At 45.2% G+C, this 22310-nt stretch overlaps 1 protein-coding gene across 1 annotated transcript in view; it reads right to left on the bottom strand.

Annotated features, from left to right (window-relative positions):
- ccdc88ab (coiled-coil domain containing 88Ab) overlaps positions 1-22310 on the bottom strand; it is a 40644-nt gene that overhangs the window by 6228 nt on the left and 12106 nt on the right. Inside the window, exons 7-25 of the mRNA XM_016503443.1 lie at positions 19632-19807; positions 18313-18394; positions 17376-17534; positions 17157-17303; positions 16865-17012; positions 16527-16696; positions 15845-15982; positions 13329-14399; positions 13118-13245; positions 12871-13009; positions 12621-12791; positions 12386-12547; positions 11870-12147; positions 11638-11781; positions 11379-11565; positions 10769-10914; positions 10550-10642; positions 6457-6659; positions 4843-4920 (exon numbers count right to left, since the gene is read on the bottom strand). Of these exons, the coding sequence (XP_016358929.1) occupies positions 4843-4920; positions 6457-6659; positions 10550-10642; positions 10769-10914; positions 11379-11565; positions 11638-11781; positions 11870-12147; positions 12386-12547; positions 12621-12791; positions 12871-13009; positions 13118-13245; positions 13329-14399; positions 15845-15982; positions 16527-16696; positions 16865-17012; positions 17157-17303; positions 17376-17534; positions 18313-18394; positions 19632-19807 (3820 nt within the window). The remainder of the gene's footprint in view (positions 1-4842; positions 4921-6456; positions 6660-10549; positions 10643-10768; positions 10915-11378; positions 11566-11637; positions 11782-11869; positions 12148-12385; positions 12548-12620; positions 12792-12870; positions 13010-13117; positions 13246-13328; positions 14400-15844; positions 15983-16526; positions 16697-16864; positions 17013-17156; positions 17304-17375; positions 17535-18312; positions 18395-19631; positions 19808-22310) is intronic.

Below are 22310 nucleotides of genomic sequence, written 5' to 3'. Positions count from 1 at the left end.
CGGGCGATGCTAAACAGGCAGCGATGTAGAACTGGTGGGCGGGGCTAAACAGACAGCGATGTAGAACTGGTGGGCGATGCTAAACAGGCAGCGATGTAGAACTGGTGGGCGGGGCTAAACAGACAGTGATGTAGAATCGGCGGACGAGGCTAAACAGGCAGTGATTTAGAATCGGCGGGCGAGGTTAAACAGACAGTGATGTAGAATCGGCGGACGAGGCTAAACAGGCAGTGATTTAGAATCGGCGGGCGAGGTTAAACAGACAGTGATGTAGAATCGGCGGACGAGGCTAAACAGGCAGTGATTTAGAATCGGCGGGCGAGGTTAAACAGACAGTGATGTAGAATCGGCGGACGAGGCTAAACAGGCAGTGATTTAGAATCGGCGGGCGAGGTTAAACAGACAGTGATGTAGAATCGGCGGACGAGGCTAAACAGGCAGTGATTTAGAATCGGCGGGCGAGGTTAAACAGACAGTGATGTAGAATCGGCGGACGAGGCTAAACAGGCAGTGATTTAGAATCGGCGGGCGAGGTTAAACAGACAGTGATGTAGAATCGGCGGACGAGGCTAAACAGGCAGTGATTTAGAATCGGCGGGCGAGGTTAAACAGACAGTGATGTAGAATCGGCGGACGAGGCTAAACAGGCAGTGATTTAGAATCGGCGGGCGAGGTTAAACAGACAGTGATGTAGAATCGGCGGACGAGGCTAAACAGGCAGTGATTTAGAATCGGCGGGCGAGGTTAAACAGACAGTGATGTAGAATCGGCGGACGAGGCTAAACAGGCAGTGATTTAGAATCGGCGGGCGAGGTTAAACAGACAGTGATGTAGAATCGGCGGACGAGGCTAAACAGGCAGTGATTTAGAATCGGCGGGCGAGGTTAAACAGACAGTGATGTAGAATCGGCGGACGAGGCTAAACAGGCAGTGATTTAGAATCGGCGGGCGAGGTTAAACAGACAGTGATGTAGAATCGGCGGACGAGGCTAAACAGGCAGTGATTTAGAATCGGCGGGCGAGGTTAAACAGACAGTGATGTAGAATCGGCGGACGAGGCTAAACAGGCAGTGATTTAGAATCGGCGGGCGAGGTTAAACAGACAGTGATGTAGAATCGGCGGACGAGGCTAAACAGGCAGTGATTTAGAATCGGCGGGCGAGGTTAAACAGACAGTGATGTAGAATCGGCGGACGAGGCTAAACAGGCAGTGATTTAGAATCGGCGGGCGAGGTTAAACAGACAGTGATGTAGAATCGGCGGACGAGGCTAAACAGGCAGTGATTTAGAATCGGCGGGCGAGGTTAAACAGACAGTGATGTAGAATCGGCGGACGAGGCTAAACAGGCAGTGATTTAGAATCGGCGGGCGAGGTTAAACAGACAGTGATGTAGAATCGGCGGACGAGGCTAAACAGGCAGTGATTTAGAATCGGCGGGCGAGGTTAAACAGACAGTGATGTAGAATCGGCGGACGAGGCTAAACAGGCAGTGATTTAGAATCGGCGGGCGAGGTTAAACAGACAGTGATGTAGAATCGGCGGACGAGGCTAAACAGGCAGTGATTTAGAATCGGCGGGCGAGGTTAAACAGACAGTGATGTAGAATCGGCGGACGAGGCTAAACAGGCAGTGATTTAGAATCGGCGGGCGAGGTTAAACAGACAGTGATGTAGAATCGGCGGACGAGGCTAAACAGGCAGTGATTTAGAATCGGCGGGCGAGGTTAAACAGACAGTGATGTAGAATCGGCGGACGAGGCTAAACAGGCAGTGATTTAGAATCGGCGGGCGAGGTTAAACAGACAGTGATGTAGAATCGGCGGACGAGGCTAAACAGGCAGTGATTTAGAATCGGCGGGCGAGGTTAAACAGACAGTGATGTAGAATCGGCGGACGAGGCTAAACAGGCAGTGATTTAGAATCGGCGGGCGAGGTTAAACAGACAGTGATGTAGAATCGGCGGACGAGGCTAAACAGGCAGTGATTTAGAATCGGCGGGCGAGGTTAAACAGACAGTGATGTAGAATCGGCGGACGAGGCTAAACAGGCAGTGATTTAGAATCGGCGGGCGAGGTTAAACAGACAGTGATGTAGAATCGGCGGACGAGGCTAAACAGGCAGTGATTTAGAATCGGCGGGCGAGGTTAAACAGACAGTGATGTAGAATCGGCGGACGAGGCTAAACAGGCAGTGATTTAGAATCGGCGGGCGAGGTTAAACAGACAGTGATGTAGAATCGGCGGACGAGGCTAAACAGGCAGTGATTTAGAATCGGCGGGCGAGGTTAAACAGACAGTGATGTAGAATCGGCGGACGAGGCTAAACAGGCAGTGATTTAGAATCGGCGGGCGAGGTTAAACAGACAGTGATGTAGAATCGGCGGACGAGGCTAAACAGGCAGTGATTTAGAATCGGCGGGCGAGGTTAAACAGACAGTGATGTAGAATCGGCGGACGAGGCTAAACAGGCAGTGATTTAGAATCGGCGGGCGAGGTTAAACAGACAGTGATGTAGAATCGGCGGACGAGGCTAAACAGGCAGTGATTTAGAATCGGCGGGCGAGGTTAAACAGACAGTGATGTAGAATCGGCGGACGAGGCTAAACAGGCAGTGATGTAGAATCGGCGGGCGAGGCTAAACAGGCAGCGATGTAGAATCGGCAGGCGAGGCTAAACAGACAGTGATGTAGAATCGGCGGGCAGACTGTGTCAATCATGCAGTAATGATTATTTTCAGTGCTGATTTAAAAACGTAATGATTGATGGTTGGGGTACTGTCTTCACTGTGTGGGACGGTTGCTAGTGTCTTAAAAGCAAATAACAGTACATATCTACACGTTTTGTTTTTTTTTTCATTTCACCCTAATGAAAGCATTGTAGGATGTGGGGCATTGAACTCTCCAAACAGATCTGATTTGGTCTGAGAGCTGAGGTTGTAACCTTGTACTTTAATCTTGAGAATCATTTGTAACGGATCTGAATTATACTTATGCATCTGAATAGATGAGCATTAAATCTAACTGTGTCACAGTCACTGTATCGGTGACAAGAGAAAGAGGACAGTGCAGATGTGTCAAGTGACTGATGTTGATAAATGATGGGAGTGCTTAGATGACCACTGCAGAAGAGACTAGTGATCGACCGATATTTATATTTTATAACCGATACCAATTATTTGCATGTTTATGTGCCCGATATGTAGAACCGATATTTATTTACTGTTATAAAGTAAATAAATAAATGAGTGAAGTAAGAACATACTTCACTTTGGTTTTTCCTCTTTTCAGTCATCTTTTTTTTTAAGTGTTGAAAATTAGCAGTCTTTCATGGTAAATTGAATCTTTATATTACAACAATAAAAAACATTTGATTTATAAAAAGCATCAACATCAACAACACTAATATTAACAATAAGCTAAATAAATGTAGAATGTCTAATGTTTTGAAATGGAGAAAATAAATAAAGACAGGAGTCATATCAACTTCAACATTTTAAACTACAGTTTTAGTAGGTTTATAAGCGTCGTGATGATTTGAGAAGGCTAAATTGATCAAACATAGGCTATGATCAACTCACTGTCTGCCGCTGGCCGCTTGGTCGTTACTTTACAAAAACAAAAACTTACATTTAACGAACAAAAAATGCTCCAAACATTTTTCTAAATTAACTTAATAAAAAAACGAAACGAAATATAATCACTTTGACATTACATACAAAACTGAACTATTTTAATAGCTGAAACAGTAGTATAAGCTGTTTTGGGAGAAGGGGAAAAAAAAGACGGGCTCGGGTCAGACACGGGCCAAGAATTCTGATGAGCTGTCGGACCCGAGCCGGGCCAGGGCCTATATTTGAGGCCCGTGCAGGGCTCTACTACAGAGTCAAGAATAATTCACTGGATAATGTCAATTCACTGAATAATATTCTCTGGAATATTGGAATATAACAAACAAAACATCGTATTTTATTGCATTTCTTAACTGGAATGTTATATCAGAATTACTAATAATGGGTTTGTCGTTCTAGATTATGAAATGCGTGCTGACAGCGCGGTTTATCTATGCATTTACACAGAACTATACTCAAACTGCTATCACTCGTGGAGATAATAAATGATTAATTTCCATAGAGTTGTATTTATTTAGATGTTTATTAGCGAAATAATGGTTATATAGTAAATGTTAATACAATGTAGGGTGTTTTAAACAAGTGAATCTTGTTAAAAGTTACATGCGGTGGCCGTGCTGGATCATTTCCTGAGCATCAACCAGCAGTGAACAGCAATATGAAAGCGGCTTCACGAGACAAATGATGAGCAAATATACAACAGAGAGATAATTAAATTCAGCGCTTTTATTTCCAACATGCGCTCATTCATGGCTGTATTACTCAATTCATGCAAAGTTACGTCTTTATTGGAGAGGATCTTGACGGATTATCTTATGTGACTCCGTGAGTTGGTCTCTATTTCTTACAGCCAAGCTGCATAAACTACATATCAGGCATTTATATAATGCATCTAATTTGTGCATAAATGGCTGTTATGTTAAATAAAGTTTACTAACTATAGCAACTATATCAAGTACCTGCACGCCGTTGTTGTTGTCTCGTCTCCCCTCAGATGTGCTGCAATGGCGATCCTGCGCGCAATTCTCAAAACACCCACAAGATGGCGGCGTTTATCGGTGAATCCGATATTACAAAACCGATATCCGATTATGGTAAAATGCTTAAATATCGGGAGAAATATCGGTAAATCGATATATCGGTCGATCTCTAGAAGAGACAGACAGTAAGAGTGTGTAGAAGAGCGTGATGGATGTGGACGATTAGATGTCTTACACATAGAGCGGCGGTAGACGGCCTTCACTCTGTCTTTCTCCTTGGATCTGTTCCTCATGAACGGAAGCTTTTTCAGCACTGTCACCGGACAGCACAGCAAGGCAAAGAAACACAACGAGCGGGAGGAGAGAACATGTTAGCATGACAACCAGCGCACCTTTCTGTCAAACTGATGCATGATCACTCTGAACACACATGTAGTGAAACGTACACCACACCATCTGATGCCAACAGGACATGGTTATTAAAGAGTGCAATGCAGGAGACAGTCACAGATCATCACTGAGCAGCTCAAATGAACATTCTCCTTGTGGTGTCACACACAGATGAATGAATGACACTGGAGAACTATGGCAGACGAGCGCTGAATTGCAGTCACACACTCTTTGCATTGCACCTTTTAAAGGGGACATCGGATTCCCATTTTCCAGTAGTTGGTAAGATTCTTTAGAGTCTTTATGAAATGTCTGCAACATACTTAAAATTAAAATTCCTCAATGGTCGTGTAAAACAACACCCTTTTTACCTTGTCAAAAGCAGCACTGTTCACAGAGAGCCGTTTCGGTGCATGTCTCTAAATGATAATGAGCTACTGCTCACCCCGCCCCTCTCTTCCATTTTTGCGTATTCTGTGGCGGGTTACCATCAAAAACAAAACTAAACCACTGCGTGGCTCCGATATCGGGAGAAAATGAAGACTCTTACGCCTGTTTCACACCTCAAGCTTGAGCTTCACTTCAGCGTAACTACATCGTCACTGCAGCTGCAGACTCACAAGAGTATTCACACTTGAATCATCACAGCAGCGGCTCCAAAGCTACAGATTTCTTTACAAAGACAACTATACATTTGTTTTTAGAAGCTGGTCAGTTATAAACTTTAAATTTTCAAAGTCTTGAAAGTTTGTGTGAGCACCACAGCTCCTGGTGTGAATGCACTCATTTGTTAACATGCACACCGGAAAAAATATGCGCTGTTCACGCTTGCGGTGTGAAACCAGCCTTATGTTCACTTTTACATCCAACCACAAAACACCTGCATTGCTTACGAGACGTTGTTGTCGCTACAACTGCTTGAGCGTGGAGAAAATGGTGGACAGTGTACAACTGGCTGAGGGCGGAGTTATGTTCATACTGGACAGTCCGTCAGTGATCGTGGGCGGGGCTTGACGTCATACTGCTCAGAAAATCAAAACGGCTTGATAATTGAGAATGTTTCGGTTTTTTGGGAATTAAAAAAATGGAGTGAATGGATTTTTTATCATTGTAGGGCGGTTGTGTCCACACGCTGCTAAGACACATTTATATGCAAACACCATGTAAAAGTGAATTTTGCATTCGATGTCCCCTTTAATAGAGAGGAACACAAATGCAGAGCTAGACCATGACTCCGACACACACCTCTGAGCAGAGCTGGATTCACTCAGGAAATCAGTGGAAATCAAAGAAAGAATCAGTCAGAATCATTCGGTCAACTCACTTAATGAACCTGTCGGAGTGATTCCGGAATGAAGTGACTGACTAAGCTACATTGAAACGTGCACACTGCAGGAAGGTTAGTCCCGCGCCACAGATGCAGAACACTGCAGGGAGCAGGAGGTGTGCTGATACTCACTGCCGCTGCGGTGGGTGAGACTGTCCTCCAATGAGTTGGATCCGGAGCCGACAGACGAGCTGTCCTGACTGTCCGGCTGCGGCAGCGTCAGGAAGCCTTCGCTGGACTCGGAGCGGGGAGGAGTCCGTGTGAGAGAGCGCATGCGCTCACGACTCTTTGGCTTGATGAGCTTCCTCATCTTCAGTGTGATCCAGTTGCCCCTCCTGCAGAAACAGCAACTCTTATCATGTGAGCTCTGTCCTGTAAAGCATTTCATGTAATAATTTGAAACCCCTAAACGCTGCAACACATCAGGAGAATGAAATGCTCACAGACAGAGCAGATCTGAGGTTTTAAACTCTATGAAAGAACTTCAGGCTGTATTGTGACCGTGGTTCTCTGAGGCATCTGAGCTCGTCCACAATAACACCTTTAGGTTAATGGCCAGTCTGTTCCTGGAGCCCTCAACACTGCACATTTTACAGGTCTCCTTTGTCTTCCACACACATTTCAGGGTTTGGAGCCGATAACCTGAATCAGGCATATTTGATTAAGGAGACAAGCAAAATGTGCAGTGTTGGGGGCTCCAGGAACGTGGTTGGGAACCACTGCATTAGGGAAGCCTATGATCCACTGCATGGACACAGGTCCACATTCCTAATCAGCGCTTCCGAGCAGATGAAAATGTCCTCTATCACCTTCAGAGAACCAGGGTTGTAGTCTAGTCATAACCTAAACTCCCCAGGGATACAGACAGTGTCCACTTGTTCAGTCACTTGACAACTAGTCAGTATTCAGGACACCTGGAATCTCTCCAAGATTTCCCTTCAACATCACATGTGCAGGAGAGAACCTAGTAACATCCAGCCAAATCTCATAAGCTTGTGGAGAGAAGCCCAGTCTGCTGCTGCCGCCCATACGTCCTCAACAGAGATACATTAACTTCTCTAGTAGAATAAAGACTCAGCCCTCCTGGCAGAAATAGGCCTTTAAGTGAATTAGCCAACGTAATGGTATCTGTCATTCCAGAGGTCTTTATCCATGCTCCTGGAGACCCACTCACCTGCAACGTTTATTTCCAACCTGCTTCAACATATCTGCCTGTATTTTCCAATGGATCCTGAGGACCTTGATTGTCTGTCTAGTTCAGGTGAGTTTGATCAGGGTTGGAGCTAAACTCTGCAGGACAGTGGACTTCGAGGAGCAGGGTTGAAGACTTCTGTGTTACTCTATGATACAGCTGTTGCATTTATGATGCTGTTGCAAACACACAGAAAGCTGTTCCTCTTAAGCTTTGTGCCTGTCCCATCTAACACACACTCAATGGCCTCAGTGGGAATAAATCGTGCAATCTGTTCTCCTCCGCAGAACCGAAGAGAGTAAAAATGACACACAGGGATTTCTACTCTCAAACAACCTAATCCCGGTTTAATCACCTTAGGCAGAAATGCTGAATTTGGAGTAAGACCAGCCTGGAGAAATTCAGCATGAATCTGAGGCAGCGTTCAGGGTGCATGCAGCTCAGTGATGGTCCTTCAAGAAGTCAATGCAGTGCAAGTATTTTATTCTTTCTACATAAGGAACGAGGACCAGTGCAGTCGCTGTATAAATGATGAAATTCTCACAGGTGAGTGAGTTGTCACTGAATGTACTAAATCAATTTATAAAAGTGCATCTGCATAATAGCATTAGCAGTCCAAGCAGTCCATAGAAATGTTTGAGAACAACCGTTTATCCTGGCTCTTATCCTGCACTTTCTGGAGTCCATGTGCCACAGGGAGGGTATATCCCTCCTGGTGATGAGTTTAGATGAAAGCATCACTCTCTGAAGGCCATTACAGACCTAAGAGGTGCGTTTCCAGGCAGTGATGCTGCCCGAGAACATCCTGAACTTTTGACATTTGGGATGGTAAATGTACTGAGCCACACTGTGTAAAAGGATGTGTCAGGACTGTTCTGCAGCAGACTGGGCTGTGTTTCCCAAAAGTGCTGTGAGCCCAAGTAGACTGTAGAAACCATAGGCACCAGCAGTTTTTACCAGGCACTTTGGCTTATGATGCCTTTGGGAAACAAAGCCTAGATTGATTAGTGAGGCAGACTAGTGATTTAAAAGTACAACTCAACTCAACAACAGGGAGTGCAATTCTCAGTTACCCTATTGAAGGCCTGTGCATAGCATGCATTTATCTGTGAGAAACTGATCGGGGTCAGGTAGACACATTTTGATATTGTACCTTCTCTCTAGTCTTCCACTATCAGGTTACTAATTTTGCTAACACAGAGAGAAAAGTGTTTTTCATTCCCCTGCCAGATTCTCCATCTCCTCTAGGTCATCAATATTCATGATTAGGTCTACCACTACAATGTCATCAGCAAATATTATCAGTTTGCATTTCCTGCCTCTCGAAGCATTTCAAAATTAAAGAGTTAAGTACTAAGGGCAGTAGTTGCCCAGTCTGCATGTTAAACATTTTAAAGTACCTTGGAGCTAGCTGGTTGCTAGCTGGTTAGCATTCCTGTAGTGTAGCCCAAACAGTAGAGCACGGTGCTAACAATGTCAAGGTCACCGGCTGAATTTAATTCTGACGGAATCCATGAACTGAGAACGACTGAATGCAATGCAAGTTGCTTTGGATAAAAGCATCAGTTAAATGGTTAAATATGAATGGGTTTTGAAGAACCACCTGTGATGTCACGGGGTCACATATGAGGGCAGTAATCCCACAAAATACACAACATTTGAAATCCTTGTACATTCCACTTCCAAAGTTATTCAAGGACCTAGTGGAAACCACTTTAGTAATCTGAATAATATTACTCACACTCTAGGGAAATGCAATAACACTTAGACTGAACCTTTTAAGGGCCACACCCAGTAGTTATAACTGTGAGGGCATGAGTGCAATATGTTCTCCTGAGAGAGCAGATCTAAGTGAGATGCCATGGACTGACATATAACAGCTGCATTACCTCTGCAGCAGAGCAAGGAGCAACGCTGTCTGACTCCATCTGATGTTCAGAGTGAAGGAACCATATGGCAGAGCACTGAGCACAGATATCCCAAAGCATCCAGATCTAGTGGTGTTTCTTTCCCTCAGTGAGAAGAACAGTGGACATTGCTAGATGTCTAATGAGCCAAGCAAATCTAAGTCAGCCCTACTGCATCTCTGTCAGGGTGTAGTCTCAATTTCCCCGAATTTAATAGACTACTGAGAAGTGTCAGGGTACATGAGCCCTTTCCAAGTTCACTTTAATTCCTAAAGAGTTTAGATTCTTCATTCGGTTCAGGAAAGCCAGGAAGGTCTGGCATATTATAAGTATAGTGAAGTGCAGAAACTTCACTTGTAGCCTTGAGTAATTAGCCTGAACTAGAGCTCCCGGCCATTTATTGTCTAGTCTTAGCACTGCTTGATGTCTAGTGTTGTGTTAAGGAAGAAATCAGCCTGCGTATCTTGCTTTCATCCTTATCAGGGGGATCGACAGGAGCTGCAATAGAGAGCAAGTCATCGTCTGGTAAGACGTGAGCTAGAGCTTCTTCAGCTCCATGCTTCCCCCTCCAGCAAGCTGGTCACCCCAGTCCTTTGATGAAGCCGGGGTTTTGGCTGCAGACCACTCAAGGGGTCTCTCCACAGACAGATGTCATGAGAGTTGACCTAAAGAGAACATACATAACCCAGGCTCTGGCAAATGACCCAAAATATAAACCAAACTAAATGTTTATAGGTTCCAGCAAACAAGTGTGCAGTTATCTCTTCTTTTTGTCAATGCTGTTTATAATGTGAAGGCTCTACTCAATATATCACTGTTACATACAGCATTCTGTGGAGAATTCAGACAGTTTGGATGCGGTTTGTGCTCTGAAGGGCAGACCGGTTGATTTGTGCAAATGATCCGCTCTGTGCTATCCTGTCTCTGGATCACACTGGTGTATGCTGCACAATAACAGGCTTCATTCACTCATATGGGAACAGTGAATGAGCAAACAAGTGGTGGACATTGGACAGAGCTTTAGTCTTAAGACATTCTCAGCCCAGAAAGCATTTCTCCAGTGCATTGTGCTGTCATACCCGTGTTACAAACACAACCAGTGATCTGCGTGAGATGATGTGCTTACCTTCGTGGAGGTGATGGGTCATAAAATTTATACTGATCCATAATCTTCTCCTCGAGTTTCTCTTTCTGTCTCCTCAGTTCATTGAGCTTGTCACTGTGTGTGTGAGAGAGACAGAGAGAAGTATGGTAGTGCATCATTCATTACAGGAAAATAGCTTGAGAAGATGAACAAGAATGAGGGTAAAATAAGAGGTGTGAATTAGAAATATGGTGATGTCACATGTATTGTCTCTGCTCGACGTGGAACAGGTCTTTGCTCTCCATGGTCTGCTCCAGCAGGGTCCGGTTCTGCAGCATGAGGGTCTGGATCTGATCCAGCAAATGCCGGTTCTCTTCCTCCAGATTCCCCTTCAACTGACTTAACAACTGCAGGACACATTTCACACAAACACAGTTACCCTCCACTCACCTCGCCAGTTTACATGTGCACATGAGAACTTCACATGTTGACGTGAGATCGGGAAGTGTAGAGCCATACACAATAGAGAACATAATAACATGCAAAAACTATGTGAAACGAAAGACGACTACTGCTAGATATATGCAATAAAGCACATGTATAATTTTTATGTGGATAGTGCGGTGTATTTGGGTCTCGTGTGAACATGTAAAGTGTTCTCACAAAGATACACCCTACTGTCCTGCTGAGGGTGACGGCTGCTGGGCATTGAATAAATCAAGTCTGATTCTGATTATTATAATTTTTTATAAAAAAACAAAAAGAAATTCTGAAGCTCAAGTTTCAATCTGCAGACGTTATCGGTGTCCCCCGCTGGACAAACTACAGTTGAGGAGTGAAGTGGTGCTGTGTGAGATGCTGAAGCGTGTACCTCGCACTGGTTGGTGAGTTTGGTGGAGGTTATGTCCAGCTGCTGGTACTGTTCTTTGAGTTTGGAGAACTCGGCCTCCAGACGTGTCTGCTCCAGCCGGGCCGTGTTCAGCTGACTCTTAAGAGTCTTATGATCTGTCTGCAGAAGCTCATTGTCCTTCAGGAGCTGCTGGTGTGTGGAGCTCAACCTGCACACAGGAGAGATGCTCATGAGAGATGGGCCTCAGTCAAGAGAGACGCTCGCTCATCCTGACACTCACGTGTGGTGCTCCTCGCTGAGCCTCTGGTACTGTGTAGCTGTGTCCTGATGACTCTTGCTGTCAGAGATCATCTTCTCTCGCTCTGCTGTGAGATCTCTCTCCAGCTGCTCCAGCTCGGTCTTCTGCTTCAGCAGCTGATTGTATCTGCACACACACACACACACACGTCCTCCACTGTTTAAGAATGTAAATGTGATTGCTGAATGAATGGTGAGGGTCGTGCTGTCTGCACCTGTTCTCCAGGCTGCGGTGCTGTAGCTCCAGGCTCTTGTGGCCGCTCTTTAGCTCTCCGTGTTTGCCGATCAGATCCTCGTACTCCGACGCCTGTCTCTCGTGCAGCGCAGACAGCTTCTCGTGGTCGTGCAGCAGCAGATCGTAGACCGTGCGCAGTTCCTCCTTCTCTCGTATGGCCACGTCCCTCTCGCTCTCTGTGCCGGACTGCTGCGTCTGCAGCTGAGCATTCTGGGACATGAGAGCGGCACTCCGAGAGTTCAGCGTTGAGTTCTCCACCTGCCAGCACATCATAAACTCGTTTAGCTCAAAGTGCACTCATGGTAAACGAGCACACGGCAGACGTCAGCAGGGTAATAACATCAGTTTTAGATCGTTTTGTGCTCTCTCAGGGGCCTGAAAAGCTTTCACGACCAAACTCCTGTTACATTTATGAGGAGAAACATCTATCACACCCTTTCTCTCAGAAATAGGACAGCGTTTGACTGGATAACTGTGTGAGGAGAGCGACTCTGACCTGTAGTTTGGCGTTCTGTGTTTGTAGCGTGGTGTTGTTCTCCTGTAGAGACGCGGTCTGTCTCTGAAGAGCTAATATCTGCGCCTGGAGATTCCCGCTCTGAGACTCCAGCTGCTTCAGCTGCGTCCGGAGAGCCTGCTTCTCTGCGTGGAGAGTGGCGTTCTGGACAAACATCTGCAATATCAGCTGCTGTGCTAACGTAAAGACATTCTGATAGCACTGAGCTGGTACTCACGTTTCTCTCCACCTCTATGAGTCGGTCTTTGACCTTCAGAAGCTCTCGCGTGGCCTCCTGACTCTGCTTCTCCCACTTGCTCTGTGTGTCCTCCCGTCCTCGAGCAGGCGAGCTCTGAGCCGAACACTCCTCCTCCTGACGCTGGCGCAGGGCCTCGTAGTTCTTCTTCACCTGTGGGTGGACAAAACGAGGCTTAATGAACACAATCTGAAGTCACTGCCAACCAGCCAAACAAAGCCTGACGCCCAACCGTTTTGAGCTCCTGTCGTAGCTGCTGGTTGAGGTTGGAGGACTCCTGCAGTCGGGCTTCTAGAGCAGCGATCTTCTCCGCTTTGATCTCCAGAGAGGACTTCAGAGTGGACTCCAGTTTAGACTCTAAAAGTTTAAACCTGACGAACAAGAAACACAGCGTTATACAGGTGACAATCGTGACTCCAGTATTCATGTAAATTCATTGCAGTTCTAGCCCTAAAGTGATCATTCCATGTATGAATTACCTGTCATCAGAGCTCTCTTCATCACCCAGAAGCCCCTCTTTATTGAGGCCGATCTTCTCAAGCTCATGGGTCAGCTTCTCCAGGTCATTGTTAATCTGCTGGGTCTTTAATTTTTCATTGACAAGCTCCTGCATCAGGAAACATCACAGTAAGAGTCATGCAAGCAGTCCACAGTCAAGCATGCACCAGCTAACCGTGTTTGCTTGGTTACCTCTCTCAGAGTGACCAGGGTCTTCTTGTCTATGGTTGCTTGTTTGACCAGTTCCTTATTGTCCTTCTCCAAGTCTTTCACGCGACCACACGTGTCTTTGAGAGCGGCGACCTCCTTGCCCAGCGTGCGGTTCTCCTTCTCGAGATGAGAGATGCGCAGGTTGTCTTCATCGAGTCTGGAGTCTTTGATTTCAGCCTGCTGTCGCAGCCGTTTGTTCTCCTTCTCCAGCTGCTTCTTGTCCTTCTCCAGCTGACTGTTCTCCTGCTCCAGGGCCGTGTTCTCCTGCGCCAGCTGCTCCAGGCCTTTGCTGGAGATCTTCAGCTCCTCCAGACTCTGCTGCAGGCTCTGGTTCTCCACCTCCGTGTCCTGCAGCTCTCCCTCCAGCTGCTGAATCTTGCGGCTGCCGGTCTCCAGGGCTTTCTGGAGCCGCTGGTTCTCTGCGTCGAGGCTTTGGTAACTGACTTCCAGACGCTCATTTTTTTTGGACGAAGCCTTCAGCAGCTCGAGACTCTTTTTGAGTTGGGTTCTCTCGTTCTCCAGCTCTTTGTTCTCCAGCTCCAGCTGGGCAGCCTTGGCTCCGGAGGACCGTAAAGTCTCCACCATGCGCCGGAGCTCCAGGTTTTCTTCGTCCAGCTGAGCGTTCTCCTTCTCCAGGACCTCCAGCTGATAGGAAACGTTCCTCAGACCGTCCGCTGCTTTCTTCAGCTTCCTGCTCTCCGCTTCCAGCTCGGCATTCTCCTTCTCCAGCACCTCCACCTTCCCGCAGGTGATGGCGAGAGCAGCGAGACGCTTCTGCAGACTCTCCTTCTCTCGCTCCAGTCGATGGACCTCCATCTCTAGCTCCTCGGCTCTTTCTCCTTTCTCTTTGTAGTGCACCAGGTCTTTGCGAAGCTGTTTGCGCTCAAACTCCATCTTGTTGAGCTTGCTGCTGGTCTCTTTGATGGACTCGTGCAGCACGCGGTTTTCTTTCTCGATGTCTTTGACGCGGGCCTCAGCGCTGACCTGAGAGCGCTGTCTGAGAGAGGCGATGGTCTGGTTCAGATGATCGTTCTCCTGTTCCAGACCCTTGACCTGCGTCACAACCAGACACAGTGTGCCAGGTAAAAGAGATCGTTGAACAACGTGCACAGGACCGTTTAAGGCCATCACAAAAAAAAAATAAAAATGTCTGAAATCCTAGACCATTCAACTGATTCTCAGGTAAAAACAATTAGATCATGTTCATCTTCTAGTTATGGAGTTCAAGTTGATTTGTCAAACTGTTCTCGAATAATTTGTGAATGGATGTGGACGTGAGGCTATATCTTATGTGCATTTAGACTAAACCTGGTGTGTGTCAGCCATGACCTGAAGGTACTCAAGCAGGGTTGTAGTCTTTGTCTTGTTGGATTCAGTAGCATGTCGAGTTGATCGATACCTAATTTATCCATCTAGGCCTCTGTGTATTTTGTCATAAAACACTGTATTTTATGGACACATTAACTTATCACTACAAAACTTGACATGTATCATCAGCAGCATGCCTGAAGGTACTCAAAATTGTTGTTTTTTTTTCTGTAGAAAACTGTTACAAGGAAAGTTTTAAAGTGTGTTAAAATGTTACCTTATAGCCTATTCCTATTAGTGTGCTGCCTTGTTTTATTTATTTTTTTAATATTAGACCAGGGGCTAATGTTGAAAATGAGCTGTATTAGCTAAACTGGCACATTTATAGAGATGATTAATATCATGCACTGTCCCTGTATGTCTGAAAACAACTGAGCCAAATACAGTAAACGTAAACATGGCTTAATTTTCCAGTGCACTAATGCCTTGAAGTTTAGTGCTGAAACTATGGAGTAATCAGATAAGTAAAAAATAAACTAGTGTAAATCCGCCAGCATGAACCAAGAGGTCCTCTACTGGTAATCTGTCAGCCAATGAGCTCTCATGCAGCCTTGCTTCAGTGCTGCTGTAAGCATGCACTAATCTCCTAACGGCACACAGCAGAGCGTTTCTAAAGGGGTGAACCTTAAACAAAACAGCTCAGACACACTTAGGCCATTAGTTAAATAAACCTAAGTGTATCCCGGTCCAGGTGCACACAGGTGACCAGTTAAATAAGCTCCAGGTACACCTAGCAAGTCAGTGGGCTAGTGTTACACCTAAGCCTAACCTGCGGTTAGCAGCTCTTGGTGGTAGATCGACATAGTTGGGGGCTCGTGTTTTGTGTTTGTGCAGGCATTTATGCATGTTTCATATGTCTGTGTACTTGCTCAGCAGATCTAGTCCTCTAAGACCAAATTCATTACCTTGTCATGTCATTACCATGCTAAACCTTCATTCTGTCATGAGGAAAATATTATGACTTCTCCCACTTGACTGTTAGGGCATCAGACACATGACAGTTATTTAAATAATTTTGTCTGGAGGACATGGAAAGCTCGGGGCAGAATAAAATGAATTATGTCAATTCCCAATGATTCAGCAGTGTAAGATGAATGAGATGCAGGGTTGTGTGTGTGAGTGCGGTGTACCTGTCTGTCGGAGTTCTGCTGGAGCGTCTCCAGGGTTTTCTTCAGCTGTGCCTTCTCCTTCAGCAGGTCTGTGCTCAGACGCTCAGCACTGCGCAGACTCTCTCTGTCTGCAGCCAGCTCCGCCTGCAGCTGCTCCAGCTGCACAAACACACACCGCTTCATACACTCATCACATCCTCACAGAGCTGACATATGGACACACACACGCTCATAATGAGCAATCAAACTCGTATGAGCGGCTAATGCTCCGGAAGCAGCTTAACTGAACCCAAACCAGATTTAAACTCAGATTACTCGCTGATGAATATGATCCTGCTCTGAGAGCTCAGTTCCCGTAAACACCACACAACATTTTAGCCCATTCTCTTCAAACAGTTCTCCTTTCATTGTGTGAGGAACAGAATTTATTCACAGCTTAGTTACACTATTTGAAGCCACATCAAAATGTACTTCCTCACTTCTATTCCTGGTCTCACTGTGAAGGATTAATCAGCGCACATTACTCTAAAGATTATGTTTGGTTTCATAATCCTTCGTCAGAATGTAATCTCTCTTATTTTTAATATAGAGACACTTTTCATCATGACTTATGAATTCAAGTCTCAAGAACTAACACTATGCATTCAGAAATATCTGACGAGTTATTCCTGAGGACTGTGCTGAGAAGCGTCTGGACTCTGACCTGCTGGCTGAGTTTCTGGTTGTGTTTCTCCAGACGGAGGCGCGCGCCGCTCTCACCGGAGGCCTTCAGCTCCTCCACGCTCTTCAGCAGCATCTGATTCTCCTTCTCCAGCTTCAGCAGCTGACTGGACGCCAGCTCATTCACCTCGTGACCCAGAGACTTCTGCGGCACTGTGCTCACAACACACAACATCTCTCAGAGTCACGCTCACAGCCCACGGACACCAGCCTCTCATTTAGAAAACATCCTGAATCCAGGTCAGTTAACCTTCTTGGCAAAGCAGCATAATCTGGGATCTATCCTGAAACGTGCTCCACATACACACATATATCTCGTACCTTCAGTGAGCTCGGGAGTGGTCTTGGAGAGCTGCTCCAGTTCCCAGCCCAGATGCAGAGACTCGTCCATGCTCTGTTTCTGGGCCATCTCTAGCATCAGGTTCTCCTCCAGCAGCTCCTCCAAGCGCTTCCGGTCCATGTCTCGCTCCTGAAACACAGCAACAGTACGGCAGGACTGAGTCCATGCAGTCACTATCATGATTGAGTTTTATAATGTTGGCTTTTTATGCTAAGAGAGAGGACGCTAAGGAGCTGCTGTATTGATGGATGTGATCGCTCTGTGCTCTCTCACCATCTCCAGGTCATGGATCTTGTTTTGAAGCTGCAGGTTTTCCTTCTCCAGCTCATGATGTTTATCAGACCGAGCTCTGAAAGACTCCAGCTGGTCCTCCAGCATGCTCTTGGTCTCCAGCAGAACCTGATTGTCCTCCCTCAGTTCCTACATGAACACATGTGATCAGTGAGCTCCAGCAGACCCAGCGCTCCCTGATGAACACACTCGGTCACGCACCTCCACTCTGGTCCTGTAGAACTCGATGTCGTGGAGCTTCTCTTTGTAGCGTGTCACTTCGCTCTCCAGCTTGTCCACCCTGATGGCCTTCTCTCTGAGAGCGTCCAGCTCGTCACGGTACGCCCGCAGCGAGCGCGCGTCACACAGCAGCTGCAGGTTCTGACACACAATACCACCTATTACAACCACCTCTATATACACACAAACCTGCTTTCAGAAGAGATAGATATGACAACTGCTCAACATTTCAGATGCTGCTCATCAGTCACAGTAAAAACTAGGGCTGCACGATAAATCGCATGCGATATTTAACTCGCATCTTATCAGTAAAGCCGGTTCTGTAATCAGCGGTAAATCTCCATCACGTGCGCACGCACGTGATGGAGATTTACCGCTGATTACAGAACCGGCTTTACTGATAAGATGCGAGTTAAATATCGCATGCGATTTATCGTGCAGCCCTAGTAAAAACCAATGAATTCATGAAAAAACACAACATTGTGCAGCGTCTGGTTTTAAGAACCACAGATATCTACAGTATGGCTCTTTGATGATCTATATATATATATATATATATATATATATATATATAGATTTACAGTATGCAGAATTATGGTACTTTCTTATTTACCATGTGCAGAATTTCCATTGTACGGAAAAAGCAGCACAAAGCCTCTTCAAAATGTCTTATATTCCACAAAATGATCATAAATTATGACAGAACAGTGATTTAGGGGTGAAGTATCGCTTTAAGAGGCTGAGGGTTTATTCATCACTATTTGATAGTCGGCGTCTGTAAACACACGTGTGATGACCGGCTGAGTAAAGCTCTGGTGTGTAAGCTGTTCGTTACACACTAGGACTTGCAATACAGATGCCAGAGATGAAGCTAAGCAGAGTGTTTTGCAGTCCTGGGGATGATAGAAAGACGCCTCACTTCCTGCTGCAGTCTCTTGACCTCTGTCTCCACGTGCTCCAGCTCCTGTCTGCAGTCCAGCAGATGCTCGGTCTTCTCCTCTCTGAAACACGAGCGTTACAGCAGCGTTAGTGGGGCTGCAGCCTCTGATAATGGCCTTCATTCACCTGAAACTGTAAGACACTGCACCAGAAAACATCTACTCATGAACCACTGGAGAGCTGTGGCCACGGTTGATCAACTGCGCAGCAACAGAATGAGCCAGCGCTGTGATCAGTGGGGAACAGAAAGTGGAGCTGTGTCATTCTTTTATGGCACACGGACTAAAATAGACTGTCCTCTTTTACCCTGCAGTGAAAGAGCAAGAACAGAAGCCAGGTAAAGAGCCGTGGCCTCATTCTCGCTGTGTGCAAGCTCTTCTCATAAAGCCATGTGTTTTAACGCTTGTAGAAAATCTCTCTCATCCACTTGATCTACGGCTCAAAAAATGACTTGAGACATGAATTAACCGTCTGTAATCTCTGCATTAGAAAATAAACTTCACCCACAGGCTTTTCACCTGCCCAACATTTTTTACATAAATGACAGAAATGATTTTAACTGAAGAGCTGCTGTCTCGCCAGAGTGTTTTTTATTTTCTCAACTGTCTCCAACAATGAAAATCACTTTATATGTTCAATTCACTGCAGGTGGAAACTGTAGTTTAACTGCCTGTTTCATAATATTTAACTATGCATCTGAGTTAAAAACAAATGCATCTGATTTCAATGATCACAACTAGACAGTGTTTTTATATTTGATGTTTCCCTGAACAAATATCCTGAGCATGTAAATGGTTATTTCATCAATAAATCAGTCAAAGTTCTCAGGATTTTCCTGAGTTCTGTTCGTCTTCACTGCAGCTCATTCTGATCTCTGCTGGATTCGACTGGACTCACCTCGGACAGTCGTTCACTGCTGTCAGTGTAAATGATTCAACAGGGCTTGAGTTAAAGAGTTAGCAGCCTGTCAAAGCAGCGGTTAAGATAACGTTCCACGTCATGTACAGTCATAAAGCGCCACTGTTACTGCTCTCCAGGAGTCTGGAGTAAATGTTGGTCTGAGAGAACATCAGCAAACAGAAAGACGTGCTTCACACTGTTATCAGGGGAATAGTGCTGCCAGCCGCACATGAAGAGCTTCAGCAGAGCAGACGAGCAGCTGAACTCAATCACACTGCATTAGACAGGTGCACAGATGATTCCAGTAAACAGCTTCCCCTGCTCTCCAGCACTTCCTCTAATGGCTCTCTATTGTGTCCACACAGAAGGGAAGCTGAATAACTGATGACAGGTACTCACAGCTCCTGCCGCAGGCGTCTGATCCTGGCTTTAGCATCGGCCAGCTCCACCGACAGATGCTGCACGCTCTCCGTGCGTCTCATGCTCGACTCACCGGGCGACGGAGCGGAGTGCAGAGAGCTGAGCCCACTGTCCCTCTCCAGAGTCAGAGACACGATCATCTGATGCCACAACACACACACACACACACACACACACACACACACACACATCAGACTCACACACACACACACACACATGTGAATGTGTGTGTGTGTGTGTGTGTGTGTGTGTGAGTGTGTGCATGCGTGCAAGTGTGTGTGTGTGTGTGTGTGTGTGTGTGTGTCTGATGTGTGTGTGTGTGTGTGCATGCGTGCAAGTGTGTGTGTGTGTGTGTGTGTGTGTGTGTGAGTGTGTGCGTGCGAGTGTGTGTGTGTGAGTGTGTGTGTATCACAGATAAAGGAAGGTTATTCCATAGCCTCGGTCCAACTATTGCAAATAGTAAAAGGTAGATAGTATGTTTTCTAGCTGGATGTTGTGCTTACGATCAATAATCACATCTCTGCATTCAAACAAACTGATTTGCAGAAATCAAAACACGAGTCCCGCTCGCTGTGAAGCGGGAGCAACTAGGCGGCAGATGATTCTGCTTGGTCTTAAAGCCTTCCTCGAGCGGCTACGTTCACAATTCAAACAATGCTTTGGAAAAATAATAATTTATTTGTTATTTGTATGGTCTAGGTGGTCATACGGCGTATGCCTGCAAATACAGGACAAACTGATACCCTAAATACGGGACGATTCCCTATTATACGGAACGGTTGGCAACCTATATAAAATGCAAAAGACAATTGACTCGGGGGCCCCTAGTGTTCGGGCCCTGGGCTGCAGCACATGTTGCCCATTAGGATAATGCGGCCCTGCATAAAGGGCTTCCTGAACTAGTTTTGTATCATCCTGTAACACTGACACAAATTCAATTTAATTTGCTTCCAATCACGATTTGATTTGAGTCAATATCTATTGATTTGGTTATATATCAGATACAGTACATCAATTTTTCTCAAAGCAAAAAGAATCTCAGCTAAATCGATCGGTCAAGCCACATTAAAGAGCGTCAAAACCACATTTATTGTTTGAATTTCGTCATTAAATGTACAGAATTTGAAGGCTGAGACTTTATTTCATAACAAAAATTACAAAGCACAAAGATTATTGTGATTATTGGTTTGCAGGCGCCCTACAAATAATGTTTAGAGAGGTTTTGTTCAGGCATCAACTCAAAACAGCACTAAAAGACTGATTCTTGGGACTTAAGTAAGGGATAATGTTATCGCAGAATAACCCCCGACAGGGTGATCAGTAGGGCTGCACGATTAATCGAAATCCAACCGGAATCACGATCTGGCTTGATGCGATTAATGAATCACAAAGGCTGCGATTTTGAATGAAATAAAAATATATGCTGCTCATGCTCATGAGTTTGAGTCGCTTATAACGTGCATCTGATTAAGAACCACACACTCCAAACATCCTCTCAGACATTTATAAACCTGTTGTTGAGAACATTATAACATGATTTTACTCCAAAACATCAGTCAAGAGTTTGAAATAACTTCATTTTCTGATCTGATGTGGCTTCTTGTCACATAACGAGGCAAAAAATATATTTTATACTGTAATAAAGGCTTTGTCGATTAGCATTGCATTATATATTGACTTTATTATTATGAAAATACCTGAGGCGCTGTGAAGAACACCGTTAAACCATATATTGTCATAGGTTTATTGTCTTCATGTTTAATCAGTTCATACATTTCTATCTTCTTTTTATTCAGTCACAGCGATAGCCTGATACCTTTGTCCATATCAGGGATTTCCTGGAACGTCTAGAGTTCTATTACTTCTGTGATGTATTTGTGGAGTTTCTGTGTGAGGGCGCTATTTTTGTCATAACAGTATCATGTGATGTACAGTTATAAGCCTGTATGTTAACAGGTAACCCTGCAGTTTTCTGTAAAACAATAGTTTTCTGTAAAATAAAATTAGTATTGTTATTATTGTATTAATTTATCTAATTATTATATTGTTATTTTTTTGTTAATTTGTTTTAAAAATTGCATTTAAATTGCAATTTTAACCAGAAAAATCGCAATTAGATTTTTTCCCCAAATCGTGCAGCCCTGGTGATCGACGTGAAGCGGAGGGGTCTTGTGTCACCCTGAAGAGGGTTATTCTGCAATAACAACTGGCTGGATGGACATGATCCCGCTTATCACACGGCTACATGCCTCATAAGTACATAATTAGACACGAAATATTGATTTGAGTGGAAATATTTGAACGCAAAGCTTCCGTGAACACAGCAAGCGAACAAGCGGCAAGTTCAAACTAGACGGACATTTAAGAGATACAGTGCAGTAACACCACTTATTACACAACAATATTTTATTAGCTAACCAAACGCAAAGCTTCCATGCAGAGAAACAGTTCCTAGCAAGCGTATAGCGCCGACTTCAGTTACCCGGATGAGCCTGTGTTATCAGCTTTCACCGGTTATTATCGAGGGATAACACACCTCGGAATGTAGCGACTGACCAATCAGAATCAAGTATTCCACAGAGCCGCATAATAAGAATCAATATCGGTTCATCAGAATGAGAATCGGTCAAAATCGAGTAATGGATATTGTCAACCCAG

Source organism: Sinocyclocheilus anshuiensis, unplaced genomic scaffold (genome assembly GCF_001515605.1).
Source record: "Sinocyclocheilus anshuiensis isolate Anshui unplaced genomic scaffold, SAMN03320099.WGS_v1.1 scaffold2148, whole genome shotgun sequence".
Classification (NCBI taxonomy): Eukaryota; Metazoa; Chordata; class Actinopteri; order Cypriniformes; family Cyprinidae; genus Sinocyclocheilus; species Sinocyclocheilus anshuiensis.
This window is presented reverse-complemented; position numbering and strand designations above follow the sequence as displayed.